The 23,509-nt window shown below is 47.7% G+C and overlaps 1 protein-coding gene across 1 annotated transcript; it reads right to left on the bottom strand.

Moving 5' to 3' along the window:
• Positions 1-10,596: 10,596 nt before the first annotated feature.
• On the bottom strand, positions 10,597-13,796 carry sox11a (SRY-box transcription factor 11a). Its single transcript, XM_068726457.1, is given in 3 exon segments — positions 10,597-12,962; positions 12,964-13,603; positions 13,606-13,796. Coding segments are annotated over 3 exon segments (1,122 nt in total). The 5' UTR covers positions 13,664-13,796; the 3' UTR covers positions 10,597-12,538.
• Positions 13,797-23,509: the final 9,713 nt, after the last annotated feature.

Here is a 23,509-nt window from a genome sequence, read left to right on the forward strand (position 1 = left end):
GAGAGAGAGTGGGTGGTCTGTCACTGGGTTCATGCACCTCTCTCTCTCTCTCTCTCTCTCTCTCTCTCTCTCTCTCTCTCTCTCTCTCTCTCTCTCTCTCTACAAACAGCCTAAATTTACATGGTTTTAATGGCTGCTGTGTCCGCTGCTTGTTGTAAATCTAGAGAGGGGTTTTAACCTCCAGAAGCCTGCGGGGGTTAATGCTGAGGGCAACGGCCACGGAGCGAGCAAATGGACACCCTTGAAAACACAACATGCCTCAGACTGTTAGAGGGCATTTGAGTTACTTACAGTAACTGGTGTCTATATATATATATACATATACATATACGTATATATATATATATAGAACAAATCAATGGAGAATATGATGGGATAGTCAAATATAGAGTGTGATACTGACAGCAAATGGTTAATGCTTACTAGGAGCTAGGATGACGGAAGCCATGAATTAAATCCAGGAAACAATAGTGCTTGTTTTACCCTTTCCGCTCCGTATTCATGCACAATGCTTTTCCCACTGGCGTTCTCCCCCCCCCCCCCCCAATGCCGTCGTCGTAGGGCAATTTACACAGCGAGATCTCCCGGGCCCAAATTAACAATCAGCATAAGAGCACCACACCTGGTAAGGCTCAGTAGTTCTCTCCTGAAAGGCCATCGGCGCGCCGAGAGAATTGGCTTCCTCCTAATTGAGATCCAGGCAAATTATCCTCATTTGATTGTCTAATGACCGTCTGAATGAGATCCCCGCCATAATAAGAGTCCTATTTGACCAGGCGCTGCAGGAGACCCGCGTGTCACTCAGACGCCATCCTTCTGTCTTTGGCGTTATTAGAATTCTAAACGTCGCATGAATATAAACAACACGATCGCGTGATTGATGGTTTTTTCGCTGGATTTCGTCCTCTTGAAAACACACAGAATAAGGTCCGAGTAGAATCAAATTAAAATAAAAGGAAAAAGTATGCAGCGTTCCTGCTGAAAAGCTCAACTCCTGACCAACAACGCCATTGACTTCACGATGCACTACGAGGGAAATTGTGATTGATTAGAATTTCAAGCGGCAATTTTTGACCTGTCAAAACCATAATTCCAATTCGTCACTGCTTCATCAATGTTGATGGGGCTGCTTCCCCAACCACTCCTCTGAGCGGGAGAAACATGGGTTTGACCTTATGCAACAATATAAAACATTGCTTTACCCGCCACCGTGATTCTCCATCCACACGTAGCAGAGCTCAAATGAAGTATCGATTATGATCTCGCAAATGCGCGGGGGGGGGGGGGGGGGGGGGGGGGGTAAGGGAATGACACCGCACTTAGAGATCATTGCACAAATGTACCCTAAATCACAGAAATGGAGGAGGGGTAGTCACTGGCGTTGGACATTGGTCTTTGCGAGGGGTGAGTACTTGTGCATTCACTCAGTGTTTAATCAATGGATAAAACTGTCTATCCATTCAAGTATCGATGTTTCCTATGACAACTGCTTATCCACGAGGAGCAGGGAGACACCAGAGGCCTTTCAATCATCCGCCGGCTGAAGCCAGCGGCGAGAGGAAAGGGGTGGGGTTGAGACACGGGAATCTCTAATGCCGGATTCATTGCAGCACGCTCAATTATTCCACCGCCGAGTTAACGCCGGCGAGGAGTCGATCGCCGCATGCGGAGCGCGGGGTTTCTGCCGCCGTCGTTGCCGCCGCCGCCGCCGAGCGAGAGCTCGCTCGCCTTGGCGTCGCTCCCTTACAATGGCAGCTAATCAATATGGATCCGCTCCCTTTTGATCTGCAGCCTCTGACCAACAACAATCACTAACAGCAGGGTAATTGCAATGACCATAATGGTGCCCATTCATATCACCCACACCAGAGGAGGAGGAGGAGGAGGAAGGAGGAAGGATGAGGGATGGCATTCGGCCTGTAGACCATCCCTCTCTCTTGCTTAAGAACTTCCTCACACACACACACACACACACACACACACACACACACACACACACACACACACACACACACACACACACACACACTTCTGCATCATCATGCTCTGTGGTATTGCGGTACAGACAGTCAGTCCAGTCACCTTATTAACGTCATGTTTAGACACATATCGACCCGGCTGCAGTGGCGATCAATCTGTGGTAAGGAAAGACAATAATGCCGACTTCATCCCCCGCATTGTCTCACATTGTCTCACGTCTCTTTACACGCGTCTTACGCTCACACGCCGCTGTGCTCGGTAGCCCTAAACGACTGAATTCATATCAATTAAATGCATCCGTTATTAATAACAAAGTAAACTATTTGGGACATTTTTGCCAAGGGCAGCATGTGAGCACAAAACGAATGCAGACGTGGATTTATGGAGAGCTAAAAGGAGTCATATATGATGGTGACGGCCTCCAACAGGAACAGGATCACTTAGCGTTTGATGACTAATGCGGCTTCTTAATCTCTTTGACGCGGTGAACCCGTGACAGATCTATGAGATGATGGAACAGACCGCTAACATAATAAAAGGCGCCCTTCTTCTCACTCAGCATCTCTCATATTAATATTTTCATCCTGTAATAACTAAAAGCCATTTCATTACTCATTAATCAGCATCTGAAGCCGCCGCTTCTCCAGCACAACGTTGGAAATATGATCCTTACGATTTCACAGGAAGAGCAATGTGCAATGACCCTGCAGCTGGCGGGGGGCGGGGGGGGGGGGGGTGTAATAAAACACAGCGTGCATGTTGTCTGTCAAGAACCAAAACAACAGACAGGCCCAGGTGATGTACTGGACTCGCTCCAGAAACAGTGAGACGCAGACGTTGCAGCGTCGTGGCGTTTCTTCCAGGCCTCCGTGACGATCGATACTCACAACAACAGCTATAAAATATGTGGAATCAGCATCTGTGGAGTGAGAGAGCGACGGCATCGATCCGCAGACGGTCCGTTCGAGCGGTCCAGGGATTTTAAACGACGGTCCCGGTCAGATCACTTGTCGAATCCATATCAAGATGCGGGCTTATCAGTGGTGCTGTTTATGAAAGTGAACGATAAACAGGACGGGTCAGCATAAAACAACGCCACCTGAAGACGGAGAGACATTGAATCTGATTTATGCATGTGGTCATCTGTGTCTAGAAGTGTGTGTGTGTGTTTTCTTTAAATCAATGGTCATCCCCTGATACAAAATGGCCTCATAAATCATTGTTTGTTGATCACTTGTCAGGAGGCAGGGGCCTTATGGCGTTCTCCTAATTATTCCAGCTCACAGCCCCGCTGGATGAATAAGGACGGGAACTGACAGAGAAAATCAAGGCGGCGCACTCGGCAGAAATATGGCTGTAAAGGTGGTTTAGTTTGGATGGATGAGGCGGTGGGTGGGGGGGTTGTGTGTGTGTGTGTGTGTGTGGGTGGTGGGCAGGTTGGATTCCAGGTGTGCACTGAAGTGAGAAACCTAGTGTATGAGATATCAGTCCCGCAACTCCTGACTCCGTCACGGCAGGAACAAGCCGGCAAAAAAGACAACTCGATGTGATATTGTGAGCGTTCAGTCACTGCGGTGCCTTGTATCTCTCTTCAAAACACTATTTGAACACAACTTTTGTCACCACTCACTGTCAACTCCTCGGCGGCAACTGTGGACAACAAGTCCACAGTTTGGCCATCGCGGCGTAACGATCCACGACACAGACGGCTCAACGTTTTCTCCAACGTGGGAAATGTAAAATCCAGGGTTTTTTTTTTGACTGTGTAATGACAAACGCTGTCAAACGGTAGGACTAAGTGGTCGAGGGGGGGGGTATATATAGTGTTGGCTTTCAGTGTCATTAACTTTTCAGCAGTAAGCAGGTTTCTGTCGCCACTGACCAAATTGCTTTAAATGCGCAGCAATTACACGGCTGGGGCTGGCGCTTAACAGATGAGTGGAGTATAGTTTCTGTAGTCAGACCTAATGGGATTATTAGTGAGCTTTTATACGAGAGGGGAACTTGCCGCTCGCAGTAATAATGGAAGTGGGATTATATGTTTCAGTGATATACTGTACCAAGCCAGCTGTTCCTCCTGTTAATTACTGGATTACCCTTTCTAATTAAGAAATCTGTAAAGAGGAGTTTAATAATTCATCAATCACAGTGGCACAAATCCTTGTGTTACTCTCTCTTCTTTCCTTTTATGCCCATTTTGATTATTATTATTATTATTATTATTTTTACCTCGGTGGCTCCCGTGTGCAGACATGGAGGAGGTAAAGCGCGTTAGCTCCAGGCTCAAACACGGCCTTAGTGTGTTTAAATCACGCTGGGCATATCACAGAGGCTGCTTCCCTTTGATATATATATTTATATATATTTGCAGCATAATATGTGGTTTTTGAAAATCAATGAGCACTCCTCCTTTGATCCCAGTTGCGTCTCTCATCTCGCCAACGAAGAAACAGTGCAAGAGCATCGTGCCACAGAGGTGAGCCACACAGGAACACGACATGAGCACCAAGCACAGCTGCTTGGTGCTCGAATGTAGACCGGACCTGCTTTCTAATAGCTGCCATATAAGTTACACACATTCACGTCTTTGTAGAAAATACAAAACATATAAAGAAGGGATGTGGTGCTTTAGAATAAACCTGGAATAAGATTCTGAATATGTGAAATGTCTTTATGGTACGTGTGTTATTTCAGTTCTGTTTTGTAGGGTCTCAGATTAGCGATCCGCGATATCATCAGGTCCAATATGGAATATGTGAAAGGAGGAAAATGTAGGTCATCCAGAACCCCATCAAGCAGCAGCAGCAGCAGCAGCAGCAGCAGCAGGCCCATGTTTGTCTCGGTGTTTGTGGGGACATTCTCCACCGCCTGTGGGTATTTGTAATGACCCAGTGACAGCATTTCTCTGCTGGCGGCTGAGGTGCTCAACGAAATGAATAACTCTGACCAGCCAGGAGAGAAGGCGAGTGAGTGTGTGTGTGTGTGTGTGTGTGTGTGTGTCAGTGGTGAAGAGTGGGGCTACATGTCACATCTCCTCAGACACTATTGCTCCAGTCCCCACCGGCTACAAACAATACACAGAAACCCACAACCTCCCACAGAGGCCGTGTGCTCCACATGTGTGGCGGGTAGCGTGTGAAACGTGTCTCTACACTGCTCCTGCTTGTCCCCTTGACCGGGTCACATGTTCCTCTGGTTTTCGGCCTCAAAGTCTGACGTCGTGACGGGGGGGACGCTGGGCAGACAATAAAAATCAACCTACGGGGAGGAGGAGGTGGGAACTGGTGGGCTTAACTCTTCACGTGTTGCACATTTTTAAAGCTTAAACTGAATGATATGAAACACATCGATGCTGGCGTTAATATCGACGTTCCAAATCGTCATTCCGTGGTTGAAAATGGCTCAAAGTGGCAGCGGTCCGCTCTCCTCCCGGCACAGCAGTCGGCAAAGTACGACTCCTCTGGACTGCAGAGAGGAGTCCGTGTCTCGTTTGATGAAAACAGTAAATCCACCTTTGGACTCAGGCTCAGACCTCGGGGGTGAAGTTCCACGTTAAGTAGTAGTTGTTGTTTGCTGTGTTTTTCATGAACACACCATTTCTCCATAACGGATATAGATTCAGCATGAATGCATATGAATTGTTCATCCGCATACATATGAATTATTCAACAGTGTGATTCGTCTTGACCTTTTTTGGGGGGGTTCAACATGCACTGGAGGGCATGGGGGGAGGGAGTTTTTTTTTTTTTTTTTTTTTTTAAAGTCCCACTCAGCTCCTGGCACATTGAGTCTCTCCATCTCTTACAATAACATCTGAAGTTGTCTCCCTATGTCGCTGGACGGAGCCGTTTCACATTTACATGCAGTTAATGGACTTTTTGGCAGGAGTTGTCATTTTACAGATGCAACCCAGAGCGGGCATTACTTTGTCTGAGTGTCTCTTCTGCTAATCAGTGGGGGTCAAACATCTATCTGGCAATAGATTCATGTTTTCTGATTTGGTAAAATATGAATTGCTTTACGAGAAGTACACGATTATTCTGAAGACTATAGCTCAAATGATTTGGATTTAACGTTTTATACACTTGCTCAACATATAACGCATTACGTTGTGTTGGAGTAATTTATTATCGCCGTCTCTGTGACTAGAGACGTACGTCAACGTTTCAACGTGACTGATTGCAGAAACATAATCGCATTTAGTCCCACGAAGCACCGAAAAACATCTGTTTCCACCAACGTCTCCCCCTCATCGTTCCTCACGAGCACAAACTTACAAAAGCATTTCATCACAGACGAGAGAATCAAGTCCGCTCAGCTCCATCCACTCTCACATTCAGGATTCATTCTAGAAGGGTTAGCGCTATGTTCGTCACGTAGACAGCAGGGCCCCGCTATCAAACATCTTGCAGGATAGCGATCATTAGAACCGTAGCCCCCCCCCCCCCGGTAAGCAAGCCATGCTTCCTGTAAAGGGCCCCAGAGGATTCAGTGTGCTAATTATTTACTGAAGCAGCAAAGGCTATCAAATGAGACCCTGCGTCGAGTCTGACTGTGTGGGGGTACCCTGACAGTGTAACCTGGGCAACATGCAAATAGAGAGAGAAAGGGGGAGGGAGGGAGAGAGAGATACACAGAGTGTATAATGGTCAGAGTGCACTGGAGGAGTCGAGGTTCACTGGTGAGTCAGGAAAGGTGGGGCCGCTGAGGGGCACAGCAGCAGAGTATTAGATTTCAGATGCATACGAATGAGCGACTGCTGGCTCCGCTCGAGCTTCAGGGGGAAATTGCACGGACTCCCCTTGAGCTGCAGGTTTGAATCTAGATTACTACCGGACTTAATCCCGGAGAGGCTGGGCAGGGGGTCATGAATGCCTGTTGTTGGTCTTCAGATGAAGTGAGGACTTGCAGAAGAGCAGGGTCCTTCTCCCTTTAGTTTAGGGAAACCACAATTACCACGATCAGGAACCAGCACGCTCAAAAGGGTTAGCGTCCGTGCTAAGTGTCTGCAGCGGCCCCGAAGAGAACCAAAAACTGAAATGAGCAGACAGAAAAACGCACTCACACAATCCACAGCTCCTAAAAAACAGGGGATGGGAGGGGGGGGGGGGGGGGGGGGTCTTAAATCCATGCATCTGGGCAAAACGCCAAACAGACCCTCCTCAGCAGATATACACACACACACACACACACACACACACGCAATAAGAGGGCAGCGAGCTCTGACAACACACTATAATACACTCCGTTTGATTAGAGGGCAACAACATTATCTGGTCAACAACTGCGTGTAAACACAATATGGGGCGGGGGGGATTATCTGAAGCAATAAAACAATAAACAAAATGAATGTAACGTGATGAAAGAGCACACTGTGGTACTCTGAGGTGAGATTAAAATGTGACTGAGCACAAACATGCTGCATGCATTATGACCCCGTCGGACACACCTGGTGGGCTTATTCCCTCTTTTCTCATTGGGAAGTGGGAGGGGCTCCCGCAGCTGCTGCAAAGCTCTAAGATAAATATCTAGCATGGAGTCACAATTAATTCCAAAAACAAGGTTATGTTAATGCCAAACTGACCGCAATCAGGCGGGGAGCCGCTCTCTAAACAGAGCTCGACGTCATTACAAGTTGGCTCTAATTACACTGAGCCAATTATTTGGGCATTTTTCTCTCACGCAGCACATATTGAACCCCCCCCTCCCCCACCCCAAAAAAACCCCTGCGAAATGTCACCCAGGAAAACTCTGTTCAATTAGCAGAATACTCTAGAGTTGGGTTTGAAAAGGGATGCAGGTGTGGAGCCGGGTTCCTCCCCTCTGAACAGGTCGTTCACATGAGTGATGCGCGACCTGCAGCGGCTCCCCACCCCCAAAAAAATATATAAAATAAATAAAATAAAAGAAGTGACCTTCTCCCAATGAGATCTCACCACGTGTCAGAACACATTCTGGGAGGAGTGATTGAACTGTTTTGTTTCTGTGTCGACGAGACAATAGCACCGCCGGCTTAAACTGCTCTTGACAACCTGCTGTGTCTGCTTTCAGAACAGCAGCCTCCTCCCCCCCCCAAAAAAAACTTCCCTTTCAGTGTCTCATTGCCTAAATAATGAAAAACTGCAATGACGTCGGGAACGGAAAATCAGGCAGCAGCAGCAGCAGCAGACCGTGTGGGTTACTTGCTTCCAGCTACACACTTATTATCTGTTACACCGCCTGTTTGGTATCCAAGCCACATCAAGTTAAACCTGAGTTTAACTCTGGTCTCTCTCTCTCTCTCTCTCTCTCTCTCTCTCTCTCATCATCATCACCAGCAGCAGCAGCAGCAGCAGGAGGAGGGTCGCCCTCAGGCCGAGGCTGGAGCAGAGGACAAAGGGACTGGGACTGTTGCTCAGGCAGGCGATCTCAACAACAAGTTTCCCCTCCTATCAGCTGCTGAACTGCGCAACATTAGTGATGAATCCTTTTAAGGTCATTATGAGCATCTAGGCATCCGATGATTAAATATGTAGTTTCCCCATCTGGATTCATAAGACAATAAATTCTATTTATGGTGCGCGTAGCTTTTCACCTGTTCTGGATCCTAGGACTCACGCGTGTCATTTTATTTTAAAACTCTGTCACACAGGATCTGCAGCACCTAACAGCGTGACGCGCTTTGTGTAGCAGAGCAGCAGAGGGACTCGCTCAGACAGAAGAGGGGGTGGGTGGGGGGGGTCGACACCAACCCCCTGATCTCAGACAGGAGATCCGGAGCAGAGACCACGAATCCCTGCCCCGCTCCTCAATTAACAGACAGTAAACAGCTTTAAATTTAGACGGGAGCGGCGCTGTTATTGTTGTTGTGAAAACCTGCAGCATCGGAGAGCACAAGTCAGTATTCCCACAGCAATATTAGACAGCCTCCCACCGGGAGGAGAGGAGCACACGTGGATCAGCGATGACACAACATGGAATCTTACTGCGCAGCGGCGTCAGCTCAGCAGTGATGTAATGCAGGGATGAGAGTCAGCGCCGGTGAAAGGAAACAGAACCGGTCCTGTTATTACTGGATCAGTAGACTTAGGACAGAGACCGCTCATCTTTATCTATGAGCAACAGAGATAGCATTGACATGTTCAGAAGTCCAGTTTAAGCAACTTGCAAACCGGGAGATCAACCTGCAGCAGGGCTCTCTGTGCCGGCGTCACGTACGGCGTTTGACTGTGACATCCTGGGTTGTATGAATGATTTAAACGCTCAAGGAGTGGAAATTACTTTCTTTTTATCCCGTCCCACCCCCCCCCACGCTGAATCCCTGGGAGGACGGCGTCTCGGGAGCCTTCTAGATTTCCATTTATTTATTTACGGAGAGGAAATGGAAGGAAAATTTTCAACGGGTCACTAATTTCATTTCAACATGTACCGGTGGCATTAGCCCTGAGCAGATATTTCAGAGGAACACAAAATCAATGCTGAGATTCTATTGGGAATAGCCCTGGAACCCATTAGCAACTTTGACCAATAGGTCAGGTAAAGTAATAGCTAGATAAATGTTTTATTACAGATTTGCAAACTGATTTAATGGGGGGGTGGGGGTGGGGGGGGGACTAGTACCTGTGCAGCTATGCATGGCAAATATTCATCATTAGATCCTATTGCTGTAATGAACACAAATCTCTCAGTGGCTCTGGTTCTTTACGTGTGGTTTGTTAAAGGTGGGTCTACCTAACCGGGCCTCACAGCGCCGTGAAGACGACGCTGTCGCTTTAAATGAATAGCTTTGTTACGCCAGTTGTGTTTTACATGACATCATCCTATGGCCGCTCGCGTACAGTAGTGCGAGTCACAACACACTCAAGTCGTGTCAAGCAGCATCACGACTACATTAGAGCTGCTCCCCACACTGTCCTCTATACCCTCCTGTTCATGTCTTACTTCAGGGGTCCTCAGTCCTCGTCCTCCAGCACCGTGTCCCCTACTCGCTCTGTGTCCCAATATTTACTGCTGTGTGACTGGAATCCCAGGTGAGAAGTGAGGCACTAAGCGGTGAGAGAGAGAGAGAGAGAGAGAGAGAGAGAGAGAGAGAGAGAGTAGAGAGAGAGAGAGAGAGAGAGAGAGAGAGAGAGAGAGAAGAGCTGTGCAACCCGACAACCACTGGAGCCATGTCGAAGCAGCACTGCTCACACTGACCTACTGACCCCGTTCCCAACACACCGACCTGAAACACTAGTGGACTTTAAGACAACCCCCTTTAGAGTTTACGTTCACGCGTGAACTGTGTTTCTGAACGTGTTCAGGGTCTGGAATAAGAGCCGTAGTTTATCTCCGAGAGAGCGTATTTCACACCGAGCCGTTTGTTTCCAGCCCTCTGTTGCCTTTTTCTGAATGGAAGCCAGACAGACGAGAGCTCCCACACACTGTTTGGATTCGGCTCCCGTTTCCCAGCTCCGTCTCCAAGGGGACCACCGAGCCGACCAATCGCGTCGCTCGGGGGGCAGGCGAGCGGGGCGATTCAATTTCTTAAAGCCGCAGTGTTGCAAGTTTTAAAAAAAAGGGGGGGGGGGGGGGGGAGGCGCAGTGAAAGAAGGTTGAACACAAACAGGGACAGTAAAACACCTCAACACTGCAGGGTAAAAGTTTCCTTTTTTTCCTTTTTATTAAATGTGAAATCACATGTTAGTTTGAGCCCATCCAGTTCAGAGGATCCGCCTACATACAAAATAGGCATCGCTCCGTCATCACATCCTTTGCAAACGCAACACATAACACATCTGTGTACATATATTCACAAACTGAAAGGACAGTCGATGGTGGTAGGTACTTATTTATTAAAAGATGAGTCAAAGACAGATTCACACTTGGAATGTGAAGTAACCACTGCCTAGAACTTCCCACAAAACGTCTCGGCGTAGAATTAGGTCATATTCCAAAAAACCTTGTTATCAAACAGACTTCATATGTAGAACCCACATAAAAATAAACAATATCTGCTTTTTTTTAAGTGCAAGAAATAAAAAATACAGGTTTATGGTTAATGTTTTTTTTTAAAAAAAGAAGGCAGTCTTCAGTTTTAAAATAAGGTTTCATCACATGAAACAGGACTATGGAATGTTCTTTTTTGCTTTGCTTGTTAAACTAATGCCAGACCACCGCTGTACCAGACTATGCCCCTCTGCAGAACTCCTCCTCCTCCCCGAATTGATCAGTTTCAGATTCCGTTTGGTGTCAGATTTGCCCGTTGCGTGTCAAATTACATTCAAATTGTGATATCAACCTGTTCATATAGTATGCATCACACCATGAGGCCATATTGTATCGTTTTTTGTATCAGTTCCAGCTGATGTGTTTATTTGTCCTGCCTGGACAGGCGTTTCAGCATCATAACATGAAATGATGTCGACAGTGCACAAGTCTGTTTCTCCATCACTTGCTACAATTGTTGATGGTCTGTATCTTAAGAGTATATATTGCACAAAAAATGAGAAGGGGGGAAAAAACAGTATGTGCCATAAAAAATACCAAAATCCAGTTTCACACCTGCGATTGGGACCCATCCACATATCACGAGTATGATATACATAAACTCCTAACTTTACTATATTACAGTACATATACAATCTTGAAACTAGTTCCAGCTCTGAGGTATGTGTTCCCCCATGATGCCATTGTATCGTCTACAAATACTCAACAAATCTGCTCTACAACTGTACAAAACCTAGTTTGAAATCACAAGGCATTTTTGATGCAAGTCTTAATTTAACTTAATCCTTAAAACCAGGACTCCCTTGCATGCTAAAAACAAATGATAAAGGGAAGAAGTGCCTGAAACTCACTGAAAGCACAGTAAGAACATTCCCTTTGAACTGTACAAAAATATGCCTGAAAATATCTTACTTTTCTTTTAAAAAGATGAGGTCTGTTATGTATCAAAATGTTTCCTCCACACCTGCACTCTGCGGAGGTTTAGGCTGCGTAATTTACCAAACCAGGGAGGTAAACTGAATCGGTTACAAAAAAAACAAACAAACATTTTTGCGGCATTTAGAAATGACATAAACCGTTGTAAGGTAACATCCTGAACAAGTGTCAGTTCACAGATTTGCTTTGAAGTCTTGTCCCACAGTCCGTGTTTTTAAGCTCCCTGCAGTTATTTTTGTTTTTAAGAGGATAAGATGCATAGAAGTTCACGTTTTCTTCCCTTTTTGTGGTCCGTTTAAGCTGAACAGTAAATGCAGACCTACGGGTGGGGGAGGGGGGGGGGGGGGGGAATCCATAAAACCCTGTCATGCTGCCAGAAAAAAACCGTCTGCAGACTTTGCTCTTTTTTGTGTGTGTGTGTGTGTGTGTGTTTTTTTTTTTTTTTTTGCTACCAGCTTCATAAGCATCTCATTCCTCAAACCTCACCTCGCCTCCTGGTCCTCCACCTTCCCTCTAGGACCCTTCAGAACACCCACAGGAGGCAGGGCTGGGGGACAACTGGACCAGGACACATATATAATTTACTCTCTCCCTTCTCTGTTATTACTAGAGGAACTTGTTTTTTCTTTTTTCTTTTTTTAAATCTTGCTTCAATTCAGTACGTGAAGACCAGGTCGGAAAAGTTCGCCTCCAGCCAGTCCCCGGCAATCATCTCACTGAGTTCTGGCGTGCAATAGTCTGGGAATTCAAAGTGGGAGCCCAGGCTGCCCTCGCTGAAAGAGTCCAGGTCCTTATCCACAAGAGACAGGGAGAGGTTTCCTGAATTGGGGTTGCCCAGCTCCGAGCCTGGGGCGCTGGGGGCGAAATTCAAACTAAAGTCAAACAGCAAATCGTCCGCGTCCTCGCCGGAAGAGGAGCTGCTGCTGCTGGAGGAAGAGGAGGAGGAGGAGGAGGAGGATGTGGAGACCGACCTGGAGGATGCTGGTGACGCGGAAGCAGCGTGCAATGTGCTCTGCTTGGTAATGTTTTTGATATTGTAAAACAGTCTGTTGTTGTTCCGCACTTCTTCGTACATGCTCGTCCCCGTACATGCTCGTCCCCTCGGACTCCGCCGAGGAGCTCAAAGTTGGGCTCGCGGGAACTTTGGCTACATTGTACGGCCTCAGACGCTCCTCGTCCCTCGCCTTAATCCCCATCCGGTAGTCGTCCTCGTACTCGTCGTCGTCGTCCTCGTCGCTGAGCTCACTTTTCACAGTCTTTGTAACTTTTAAGCTGGGGAACACGCAGTCCTCCCCGTAGCCGTGGGAGGACTTGGAGCCGCTCTTAGTCTTTATCTTTGAGCACTTCTTGCTGGGAGTCTTTGCAATTTTGCCGCACTTCTCCGGAGACGGCGCCGAAGACTTGGAGCTGTCGAGCTTTGGTTTTTTCTTGGGTCTGTACTTGTAGTCGGGGTAGTCGGCCATGTGTTTTAGCCGCAGCCGCTCGGCTTCTCTGATGAACGGGATCTTCTCGCTGTCCTTCAGCATCTTCCACCTCTTCCCCAGGCGCTTGGAAATCTCCGCGTTGTGCATGTCCGGCGACTGCTCCATGATCTTTCTCCTCTCGATCTTGGACCACACCATGAACGCGTTCATCGGCCTCTTGATGTGCCCGGTGGCCGTCTTGCACCAGTCCGGGTTTATCGGCACGGGGCTGCATGCCATAAATTCACTCTCCTCGAGTCGGTAGCCTCCCTGGACATGCTCCCGTCCGTCTCGCTGTTGTCCGTGTGCTGCACCATCGTCCTCCGGTTTAAAGTCACTCCGTGTCCGTCAGCCCTCTTCCGCACTCTGCCGAGAAGGCTGAGCTCTGTGTGTTTCTTTTTGCGCCGGTTCGTCCCACGTCCACTGCGCGTCGTATAGTCTCAAGCTCTGCACTCTTTTTCCAGACTTACAAACTGCCTTCTTAACTAGTTATCAGCTTTTTCACGTCCCCTGCGTCACGGGCCAACAGCCAATCAGCTCTCTTCCGCTCCGCCCAGCAGACTCCATCCAAGACTCCCCTTAACCCTTTTATTCCTCCCCTCCCGCGCGCTCGTGGGAGGGGAGGTGGGGGGGATTTGTGGTACACAGTGTCTGGGGGCAACACGCCGGGCGAGACAGGCATATTAAACACACAGTTAGCACCGTGCGCTCCTGAGACGCACACCACGCACCGACGCGCGCACTATAAGTCTATTCCCTCGTTTTAAACACGAGGAAAAAATGGCTTATTCTCCAGACTGGCAGACAGTCTCTGCAGATGTGTCTGGAGGAAAAGATGTAGGCTATGTGATTATTTGCTCCCCCCCTCCTCCTCCTCCTCCTCCTCCTCCTCCTCCTCCTCCTCAGGTTGGATACTGAAGGTGGCGCTTGGACACTATTGCAGTCGCGTGGATGCGTCTGCCTTGCCCCGTCTGCTGTAGACGGATGCACTGTAGCAGCTGGTAGTGGCTGCTATCATACGCTTTACTATCACCCAATGCATTTCACAGAGAGCTCTCCGAGTGGCTCCGTGTTTTGTTTTGGGTTGTGTTTTTTTTTTTTTGGCGAGGTCTCCTTCCTGTCTGCACGAGTGAAGGAAATAGGTCAGTAGTGCAGTCTGCTTTACGGATGCTGTGTGTGTGTGTGTGTGTGTGTGTGTGTGTGTGTGTGTGTGTGTGTGTGTGTGTGTGTGTGTGTGTGTGTGTGTGTGTGTGCACGCAAAACACATCTGCAGCATCCCATAGACCCTCACTGATAACAGCGCTGCATGCATGCACACAAATCATTTCTATAATTGTAATAACGGTTCAATATTAAATAAATATAACCCAGGATTGTGAAGTAGAAACATATGCTGTTTTTTGTTTTTTTAATTCATGCTCATGTTGCACTGCATAAAGCATGCAAGCAAAGCAATAACATTTGGTTGAGCCCATACAGTCAGGCATGGGTGGAAGGCTCCCTGCTGAGTTTTGCTGTGTCAAGAGGCAGCGTAGCATCTAGCCGGCATCTCCTGCACCTCCTCCACCCTCCTCCTCCTCCTCCCTCGGCTCTGGTGGCAGCCAGCAGTGCTATTGGAGGCTGGGGCGATAAGGCTTCCTGCTTCTTCTTCTTCTCTCTCTCTGCTTCGTCCCCTAGAGGGCAATCACTTACCCTTTTGAAACCCTCCCCCCACCAAGCCACCGTATTTTTTTCCCCAGCTGGGGCTTAAGAAGTGTCTCTACTGATACAGAGAGGAGCCGCTAGAAAGAGAGAGAGAGAGAGAGAGAGAGAGGGAGAGGGAGGAAGCAGGGAGGGAGAAATAAAGAGAGGAAAGAGGGGAAAAGGAGGCACGCAGGGGGAAAGAAGACGAGGCTAAGGAGACTCGAGGCGGTTTGAGGTAGAGGAACGCTGAGAGATAGAGGAGCTCTTGCCTTCCCACCCCCAGAGCAGAGAGGCAACCCTCCCTCCCCCCCTCTCTCTCTCCTCTCTCAGACTAGAGATAGGGCTGAAATGCTTTATCATGACCACCCTGTGCTGATTAAGCCTTATCAGATATATGTGTCGGAGCAGCAGTCTCAGGAGGCTGGCGCATGCACACGCATGTTTTACTGTCAGCCTGCTGCTTCTTCTTCTTGATGGATTCATTGGAGTGGTATTTGATCTTCTGATCAGAGCAGACTTGGCTACGAGGAGGTTGATTTCAAAATGAACCGATAGCGTGGTATCATGTGTGTATGAACAATCTGCAAAGCAGCCATTGACTGCATGTCTGCGTGGAATTCTGGAAATTGTGCAAACATAAATCTGATATTCCAGTTCTGCCATGACAGAAGAGAGCTATATGACACTATTCTTCTGATTCACATCTGACAAAAGGGACATTTATTAAAACAATGTATTGAATATTCATAAATTATACTGTTGAGGTTTGCCCCCCCCCGCCTACACCTCACCCTACCAGCCGTGTCTGTCTGTCTGTCTGTCTCTCTGTGTGGCGGCGTCGTGCCGGGCATGACCGCGAGGCGGTCGTAATGATGAGCACGCAGGGCGGCTGTCCTGCTCATTAGCATGGCTCATTATCGGCTGTGAATGAGGTGCTGGTGTCAGCCCAACGCCGCCCCGCCTGTGAGTCATCTTAGGGAGGGTCTCACCACCGCCATGGCTGCCTCACACAGATGCAGCAGTAATACACACACACACCCCCACCACCACACCACCACCACACCACCCCAACTGCCTCATTCAGTGGCTGGGACTGTGATTAGAGAGAGAGAGAGAGAGAGAGAGTCGCAGGATACTGAAACGTGTCGTGTTTTCATTTCATTCTCACTCTAGAGATTACAAATGATTAAACAGTGAAAATCCGGAGAGCTGCATTATCACTGTGTGATTTCTAATACCCCAAAGGCTGATGTTTTAATGCTTATTTGCTGCTCTTTTTTTATTTTTCCCGTCGAGGGAGAGGACATTTTATTCCAGAGCGATGGAGTGTTGATTAAGTGGTGGTTTTCATGTAGGAACGTTGGAAAAAAAACAACAAAAAAAAGGAGGGGGGGGGGGGGGGTTTCAGGAGAAACAATTCCCTTTGCATTGCTTATCTAAAAGCCCCCCAAAGCAGCTGCTGCTCTCACAAAGGGCCAGTGAAGCGTTAGATCAATACTACCCTGGCTGGAGGCTATCTGATGCTCAAGATGCACGGATCCATCTCCTCTGCATAGCCATGAGACAGGTGTGGACTTCTGGAAGCCGCTATCTGATGGCTTCACAATGGGGGGGGGTGGTGGTGAGGAAAGAGGGCGGGGGGGTTGTTTTGGTAGCACATGAAAAACGCAAATGAACTTTTCACTTGACAGACGCATTGTGGAGTACCCTGCATTCTCGGGTTACTGTGTTTATTGCCACGCAGTGAAGTGGAGCTCTTCCAGCCCATACAGTGGAGTCACTTAATGCTAATCTGGAGGCTATGCATAGAGAGTTTAAGGGACATGCTAAGTACTGCGAGGTGAAGCCACTCTGTCCTCCTCCTCCTCTCCCCGCAGAGACGTACAGTCCTCTCTGTCCTCTGTGTCCAGGCTGTGGCTGGAGGTGAAACCTGATACCAGCTTGTGAATCTGAAGATTTACCGTTTGTTCGAGGTGTTTTTGACAGTTACTGCAACCCATTCTGTTGTCTTAACTTGTGAAGTGATACTAAAATGAGCTACGTCAGCTGGCCCAGGATTAGTTTCGCTGCCCCCCCCCCCCCCTTCTCTCTTAAAAGAGAGAGAGCGAGAGAGAGAGAGAGAGAGAGATAAGCAGAGCTTTGACAATGAGGAGGACCTCACAGTTTGGAGGTTGTTGTTTTGCCACTTAAGTGTTTGGTGCCTCCGAGGCCATTTTATGCCCCCGTTGTTGCTTTAAATTCACGACTCAATGCAAATGTACCTCCAGGGTGTCGGGTTGTTTGTTGACCTCCTTGATGTGGCCTCCGTCTCTCAAGGTCTGACGCTCGGCGGACACTTGAGACTGGAGTATCTCGTCGCGAGTGTAAACAGCTGATGCTGGAGTACCGCGCCGGAATGTTTGTTCCAGAGACACACAAATACAATCAGGAGGACGGAGCCGCTGGAGCGCCGTGCTGCAGCCTTCCACTAACAAACACCACTGCAGGAACCTCGCTGTCAAATGCAGAAACTCCGACATTAATGCACATGTGATCCTTTTTTGATTAAACGAACAAAACCATATTTAAAGTTCCATCAATGAAAAGCTACAACATTAAATGACTCCTACAAGCAATCAGCTGAATCAGTACTTTTACGTCTCACACTTCAGGTACATTAAGCCGATAATACTACTTTCTCTGAACACTGATGATACGACCGAATTCATCAACCTCAGCGATAAACACGGACCCCGCTGACGCTCCAGTGCGCACTAAACCCCCCCGAGGGGGGGGGCCGTAAACTTTTGAGCGTAGCCAACGTGAGACACGAGGACCGGCGGGGGGGGGGGGGGGGGGGGGGGGGTAAGCTAAGAAGTGTAACTGAATACTTTGTCACTAAGGCAGTTATTGCACTGAGGAACTAGAGGCTTTTTTTTTTTTTTTATTAGCTGGCTACACATAAGCAGCCTCTACACAGGTGACAACGGTTTGAATTCTGTGAGGAAGCGTGAAGAGCTTCCTGTCTCCCTCCCCCCCTCCCTCCCTCCCTCTCTCTCCCTCTCTCTCACCACAAAGCAAGGAGGAGATGACATCATCCTGGAGCAGCTCCAGCTTACACAGTACAGTATGTTCTACAGTAATCATATTGCCATGTCATTCCCCCCTCATAAGCTCCGGCCATTTAAATCCTTTAATTATACACCAGCAGCACTGGAGCGGTGTTTACTGTAAGAGTTTTTGTGTAGCGTATTGTTGCTTGTGTTAATAAACTTGTGGAGGAGGAGGAAGAAGCCTCGAGGCGCTCTCGGCCACTGTAATGAGAGCGTGTTTAGTCTGCAGACTGCAGGACTAATGCTGATAGATTGTACGGCTGCAGGTCAGGTCTTGCTCTCTTTCTCACACACTGGTGGAAAACGAGTGAAAGTCACATTCGTAAGATTATGAAACAGAACGTGTTTAAAACCAAAATAAAGTTATCTTTAACCACGTTTAATGGAAGCTACACATTGTTGCCGGTAAAAAAACAAAATGAGGACGTCGTGTTTACACGCGCTGGCTTTTTCAGTCCATCGATAAAATGCAGTCAGACATGAAGACATGAAGACGTGTTTATCACGTTCCACTCGAGCAGTCAGCTGAGTTTCTAAGTATTATGGGACGGTTCCCGCTGAAGTCACGAGGCTCTGATTTCCTGCCGACCGGCCCAGACCTGCCCCCCTAAAGAGATAAGATAGTGTTGACTACAGGCCACTCTGTGTAGAGACCAGCGAGGGGCCTTAAGGGGCCGGTAGACCACATCTAGGACTGCTTGTCGGAAACCCCCGCCCCCCCCGACATCAGGTTTGGATGTCGGATGAAACAACTGCTTCCGTTACTTTTAAACTGACCGATGAAGTGCAACACTCTGAATGCCGCAATCCACGTACAAAACACTTTTCCTTTCCACTCTGCTCAGACAACAAGTCACCCGCAAAACCACTTCTTTTCTAGTGCAACTGGTCATTTAGTCACCCTCGGTCGCATCCTGTGCTCTGAAGTTTTACTGGTTTATGATCTTTGCACCACCAGTCGAATGGTGACAGTTCAAAGCAGCATGACAAATTGAGAATCTGTGCCCCGTGGACAAACGCCAGGCTGCATTGTGTTAGGCCTGGAAGGTCTTTTAATTAGTAGGTAGAGTAACCCAGGCTTCAAGTCACGGATTGTTATTTTTCATTACTTTACATTCCTTTAACACGAATAGTTAATATCACACAAATGAATGCGAGAACACTGCGGCTTGCTTTGTCCATCCTCCCCCCGTGTAGAACTTGTTCAACAGATGAATGAACGGGAGTCACAAGCTCCAGCGTGGCTGGACAAAAACCACCGGCATCAATCAGTCTGTAACCTTGAAAACAAAAACAAGAAGGAGCGGAGCCACACGGAGACAAACACCTGAGGCAAATCTGAGCGTTCACTCTTGTTTGAACAGCGACCAGATAAGATAGCTCAAAGTTATCAGCAGAAGATGAATTCCCAGAGGAGCCAGGAGGAGGGGTTTCATCGATGTAGTGCGAGGAGGGGGGGGGGGGGGGGGGGGGGGGATCAATCCCTTAAAACCACATACGGTGACAAATAACCACCGAAAACTGAAGCCAAATCCACACTCAGCTTCACTCTAGTCACAAAACAGCAAGCTCCCAAAAAACAAAAAAGATGTCAAGAGCCGCCGTGTGGGCCAGAGTGACCCTTTGACCTATTTTCTCTACATTCATTCATTCATTTTGACAAAAAAGACCTGGTCATCATTAGAGAAAGAGTCGTCATTCATGTAGATTTAAACTCCTTCAACAGACGTCTACAGAAAGTCATTTCAATATCAACCTTGAAAGGTAAGTTTCTCTCCAATGCGTTTGCGTTCCGAGCGTCTGGAGAGACCAGCGGAAGAGGAGGGAACTTCAATGGACCCGTGACGTCCTTTTTACTGTGCATTACATATGCACATATAGACCGGTACTTTCCCCCAGCATCCCATCCGCATCAGAGCCTCGGTGTGTCCTCGCCGTACACACCGACTCGCTGCCCTTTCCTTCATGTCTCTTAAGGATTTCTTAGACTTAGGCTTCAAGAAAGATTTTCATAAATGTCCTCTTTTTTTTTTTGTGCAAATCCTCCGCAGCCCTCAGTGTTGAGCTGAGAGCTGTCTCCATCGTAACAGTAAAGGTCACTGGAAGGGACTCGGGGATCTGGGAAGCCTAAGCTGTGTGCATGGGAGAGTGTTTAACAACTATCTAGAAATCAATAACAGCAGGTCTGGTAATGAGTGTGTCAAATCACAGACTCGGCGCTTTCATCCGATTTTCTTTTGTTTCTACGGCGTCTTTTAAACATCTGGATTTTTGGAAGTTCTGGATTATTGTAAATACGTTCAAGTCGAGCGTTAGACACGAGGCGCCGCCTCTCAGCCACGGCTGGATGCAGCACCGTGATCAGACCCCGATTATGTAAATATGTAACGAGCTTTATACCCTCGCAAAGAAGCTATTAATAAGAATCAGATATCGTCAACAGAAAATCTCCCGTTCATTATTCCGGTCTCGTGGGGTCTTTTCAAGCCGAGTTCCAGTGTGACTAGAGGAGCTCGGGATTACAAGGCGAGAGCTGTAAGACAATTCAGATAATGAACAGGAAAGCAAAGTTTGGAGAAGCCAAGGAAAAGAACGACTTTAGTCACAGAAGTGTGAGCGGATTAGCTCCTCTCTTATTTCCAACGTTTCCTCTTTGATACGTCCCGACACTAATCTCATTACAAGTGTCTGTCAAGCATACATGACAATTCATTTTAACAAGGTAGAGTTTCCCCCGCTCCCCTTTACGTTCACAGCAAATGAAAAACAGACGAGAGGTTCCTGTGGAACAGGCTAACAAGGAGAAGAGAATGAGGCTCAGCAGCACTTCTGATCATTTCAAACCCCGTCTGACAGGAGCAGTTTCAATGCGACTGTGTTTTTTCCCTGGAAATGTGTTCACTGTGACCATTTCAGTGTTTAACGGCGTAATGACCTAAGAGGCTCGCCGTCGGTGCCCGCCGTCTTTCCTGATGAAAAGTACCCCGAAAAACAAATCTACATTCAATGAATATTCATGCTTTTTATACCTTCATACACTTTCGTCACAAAGAGTTGTTTGCTTTGCTTTCATAACAATATCAAGAAACGCCGCGGCGTCTACCGTGAGGAAGAAACAGGGCGAGCTCGTAATGCTCCAGATAAACCTGTAGAGGAAGCAACACATAATTAGTGTCTCGTTAATTGGGGAGAACCATTACAGCGTCGTGTGACGCTAGACTAAACGGTTTGCCAACAGAACATAATGATTTTTTTTTACACGCTGTAAATGTGTACGAGCTGCCTCCACCTTTCTTTTAACAAGGAATGTGAAAAATATCCCCAGGCATTATTTTTGAAGCACTTTTATATAACAAGCCGATTTCATAAATATTGCATTCGGCTGTCTCCGTCTGCAGCCTATAGTGCGCCGTCTCACACCACGTCTGCTGGTGCATGCAACTTTCAAAGGCACACGGGCGGAGGTGGCCGTAACAGCCTTCAAACTAACTGTCGAGATATATCGCGACCCCCGCGATCTCTATCTGTCCATCACCGGCGTAATCTGACCACCGCTGATAAATACTGTGAAAGGTCTTAAAGCACTAGGAAGACCAGTACCTTAATCATGGCTAATCCCTGGTAGAGAGAGAGACATGTCTTGGGGGGACACGGGACGGACACATCACCCCAATTAGCGGCCACTATAGCTTTAAATACCCTGTCATTAGGCGCCCATAACCTTCCTGTCACTCAACCGGAGCGGCTGCAGCCTCTACTTAGCGCACCGCTACGACCCGATCCGTCACATTCACGCGCCGCAGTCGTGCGGGTTTGAGCGCCACGGCTACCTACCTACCTACCTGGGTGCATGCATATCTGCATACCTACAGCCGTAAGACGGACACATGGCGTGCACATGAGCAAACGCACATAGACGATGTTAAATGTTGGTGCTTGAAGTCGTTCCAAATATACAATTTTCATGGAGTCAAATTGGGCATACGCTGGCGTTTCCTCGCAGGTGTAAAACTCTAATAGGCTGATTTATGTATGACATGTCTCCAAGCATTAATATGAATAGACACACACACACACACACACACACACACACACACACACACACACACACACACACACACACACACACACACACACACACACACACACACACACACAGAGACGAGTGTTGCTGACATGTTAGAACGATACGTCGGAAAGAAACATGCATTCCAGATTCCCTTTTCTTTCGGTTAATGAATGACAGGGGAACACGTGCGTGCATTCTGAATATCCATACAGCTATCAGCTCAGTATGCAGATGGGGTCCCTGGTGTTTTAGTGTGAGATAGCCTTTTTCAGGCCTCTGCTGGTAGACAGTGGAGCATTAACTGTTATCTTTGCGACAGCACTACCATTAAGCCCTCAACAATAAGACCGGGGTCAAGGATGAAGTTGAATGACAGCTCGGGATGAATATAATTTCCGATAAAGACGGGGTCTTGTTCTCCTACTAAAAAGCAGAATAATAATGTTTTGTTTTTTTTCACCAGGTTGTCTGCTCCTACATAGTCTTTATTCTCCGCTGCGTTCCCGAGCGACGGGGTCAGATATAAAAGGAGGACAATGACCGAGCCGGCGAGATTGATGGCGAGGACGAGCGGGCCGGCGTAATCTCGGCTAAATCAAAGCTATTCACCGTTAATGAAAATAAGAGAGAGACCACACTGTAAATCATCTTATAGTCTAATGTATTAGTGGTAATGAATTCACGCTGCCACATTTAACCTTAGTTTTGCAATTCATTATATTTGAGATTAACAAGGGAGGGAACTTAAGTGAACTGTCTGCAGGGAATTACAGCCGGGGCCTCGTTGTCAATCAAGGATTGTGTTCCGATGTCTTTCATTAGGGATGGAGGAATTAAATAAGACTTTCTTTTTTTAATGGCGGACGGCTCTCCCATTTAACGCCGCTCTCGCTCTCCCAAGATGGTTAACTCTTCATTACCCAAATTAAAGGCATCCATCTCCGTTGGCTGCTGCCACATTGCCGTGACCTCTACCTGTCAAAACTTTCATGTAAGCTTCTTGAGTGATGGATGATACCCCCCCGAACCCCATTGTCAAAATTATCCAGCGACTGTCCGACCCTCTCTGATCCATTCAATCCATCTCCCCAGGCTACGTGCCACCAGCCACGGTTTAACAATGAAGCCGAGGCGCTAATTTACTCTCATAGAAATTAGAAACTACCTTTTAATTATATGCCTGGGAGTGTTCTGAGAGTTCACCGGGATCACACCCAAAGCTTTCAACTGGACTTTGCGGGGGGGAGAGCTGATCGTTTATATTCTTCAGACGTGTTGTTTCGGGGGTCGGTCGACATGCCTCGGACCTGAGGGAACGG

This window comes from Cebidichthys violaceus, unplaced genomic scaffold, assembly GCF_023349555.1.
Source record: "Cebidichthys violaceus isolate CVI_PGR_0920_01 unplaced genomic scaffold, fCebVio1.0.p SCAF_39, whole genome shotgun sequence".
Taxonomy (NCBI): Eukaryota; Metazoa; Chordata; class Actinopteri; order Perciformes; family Stichaeidae; genus Cebidichthys; species Cebidichthys violaceus.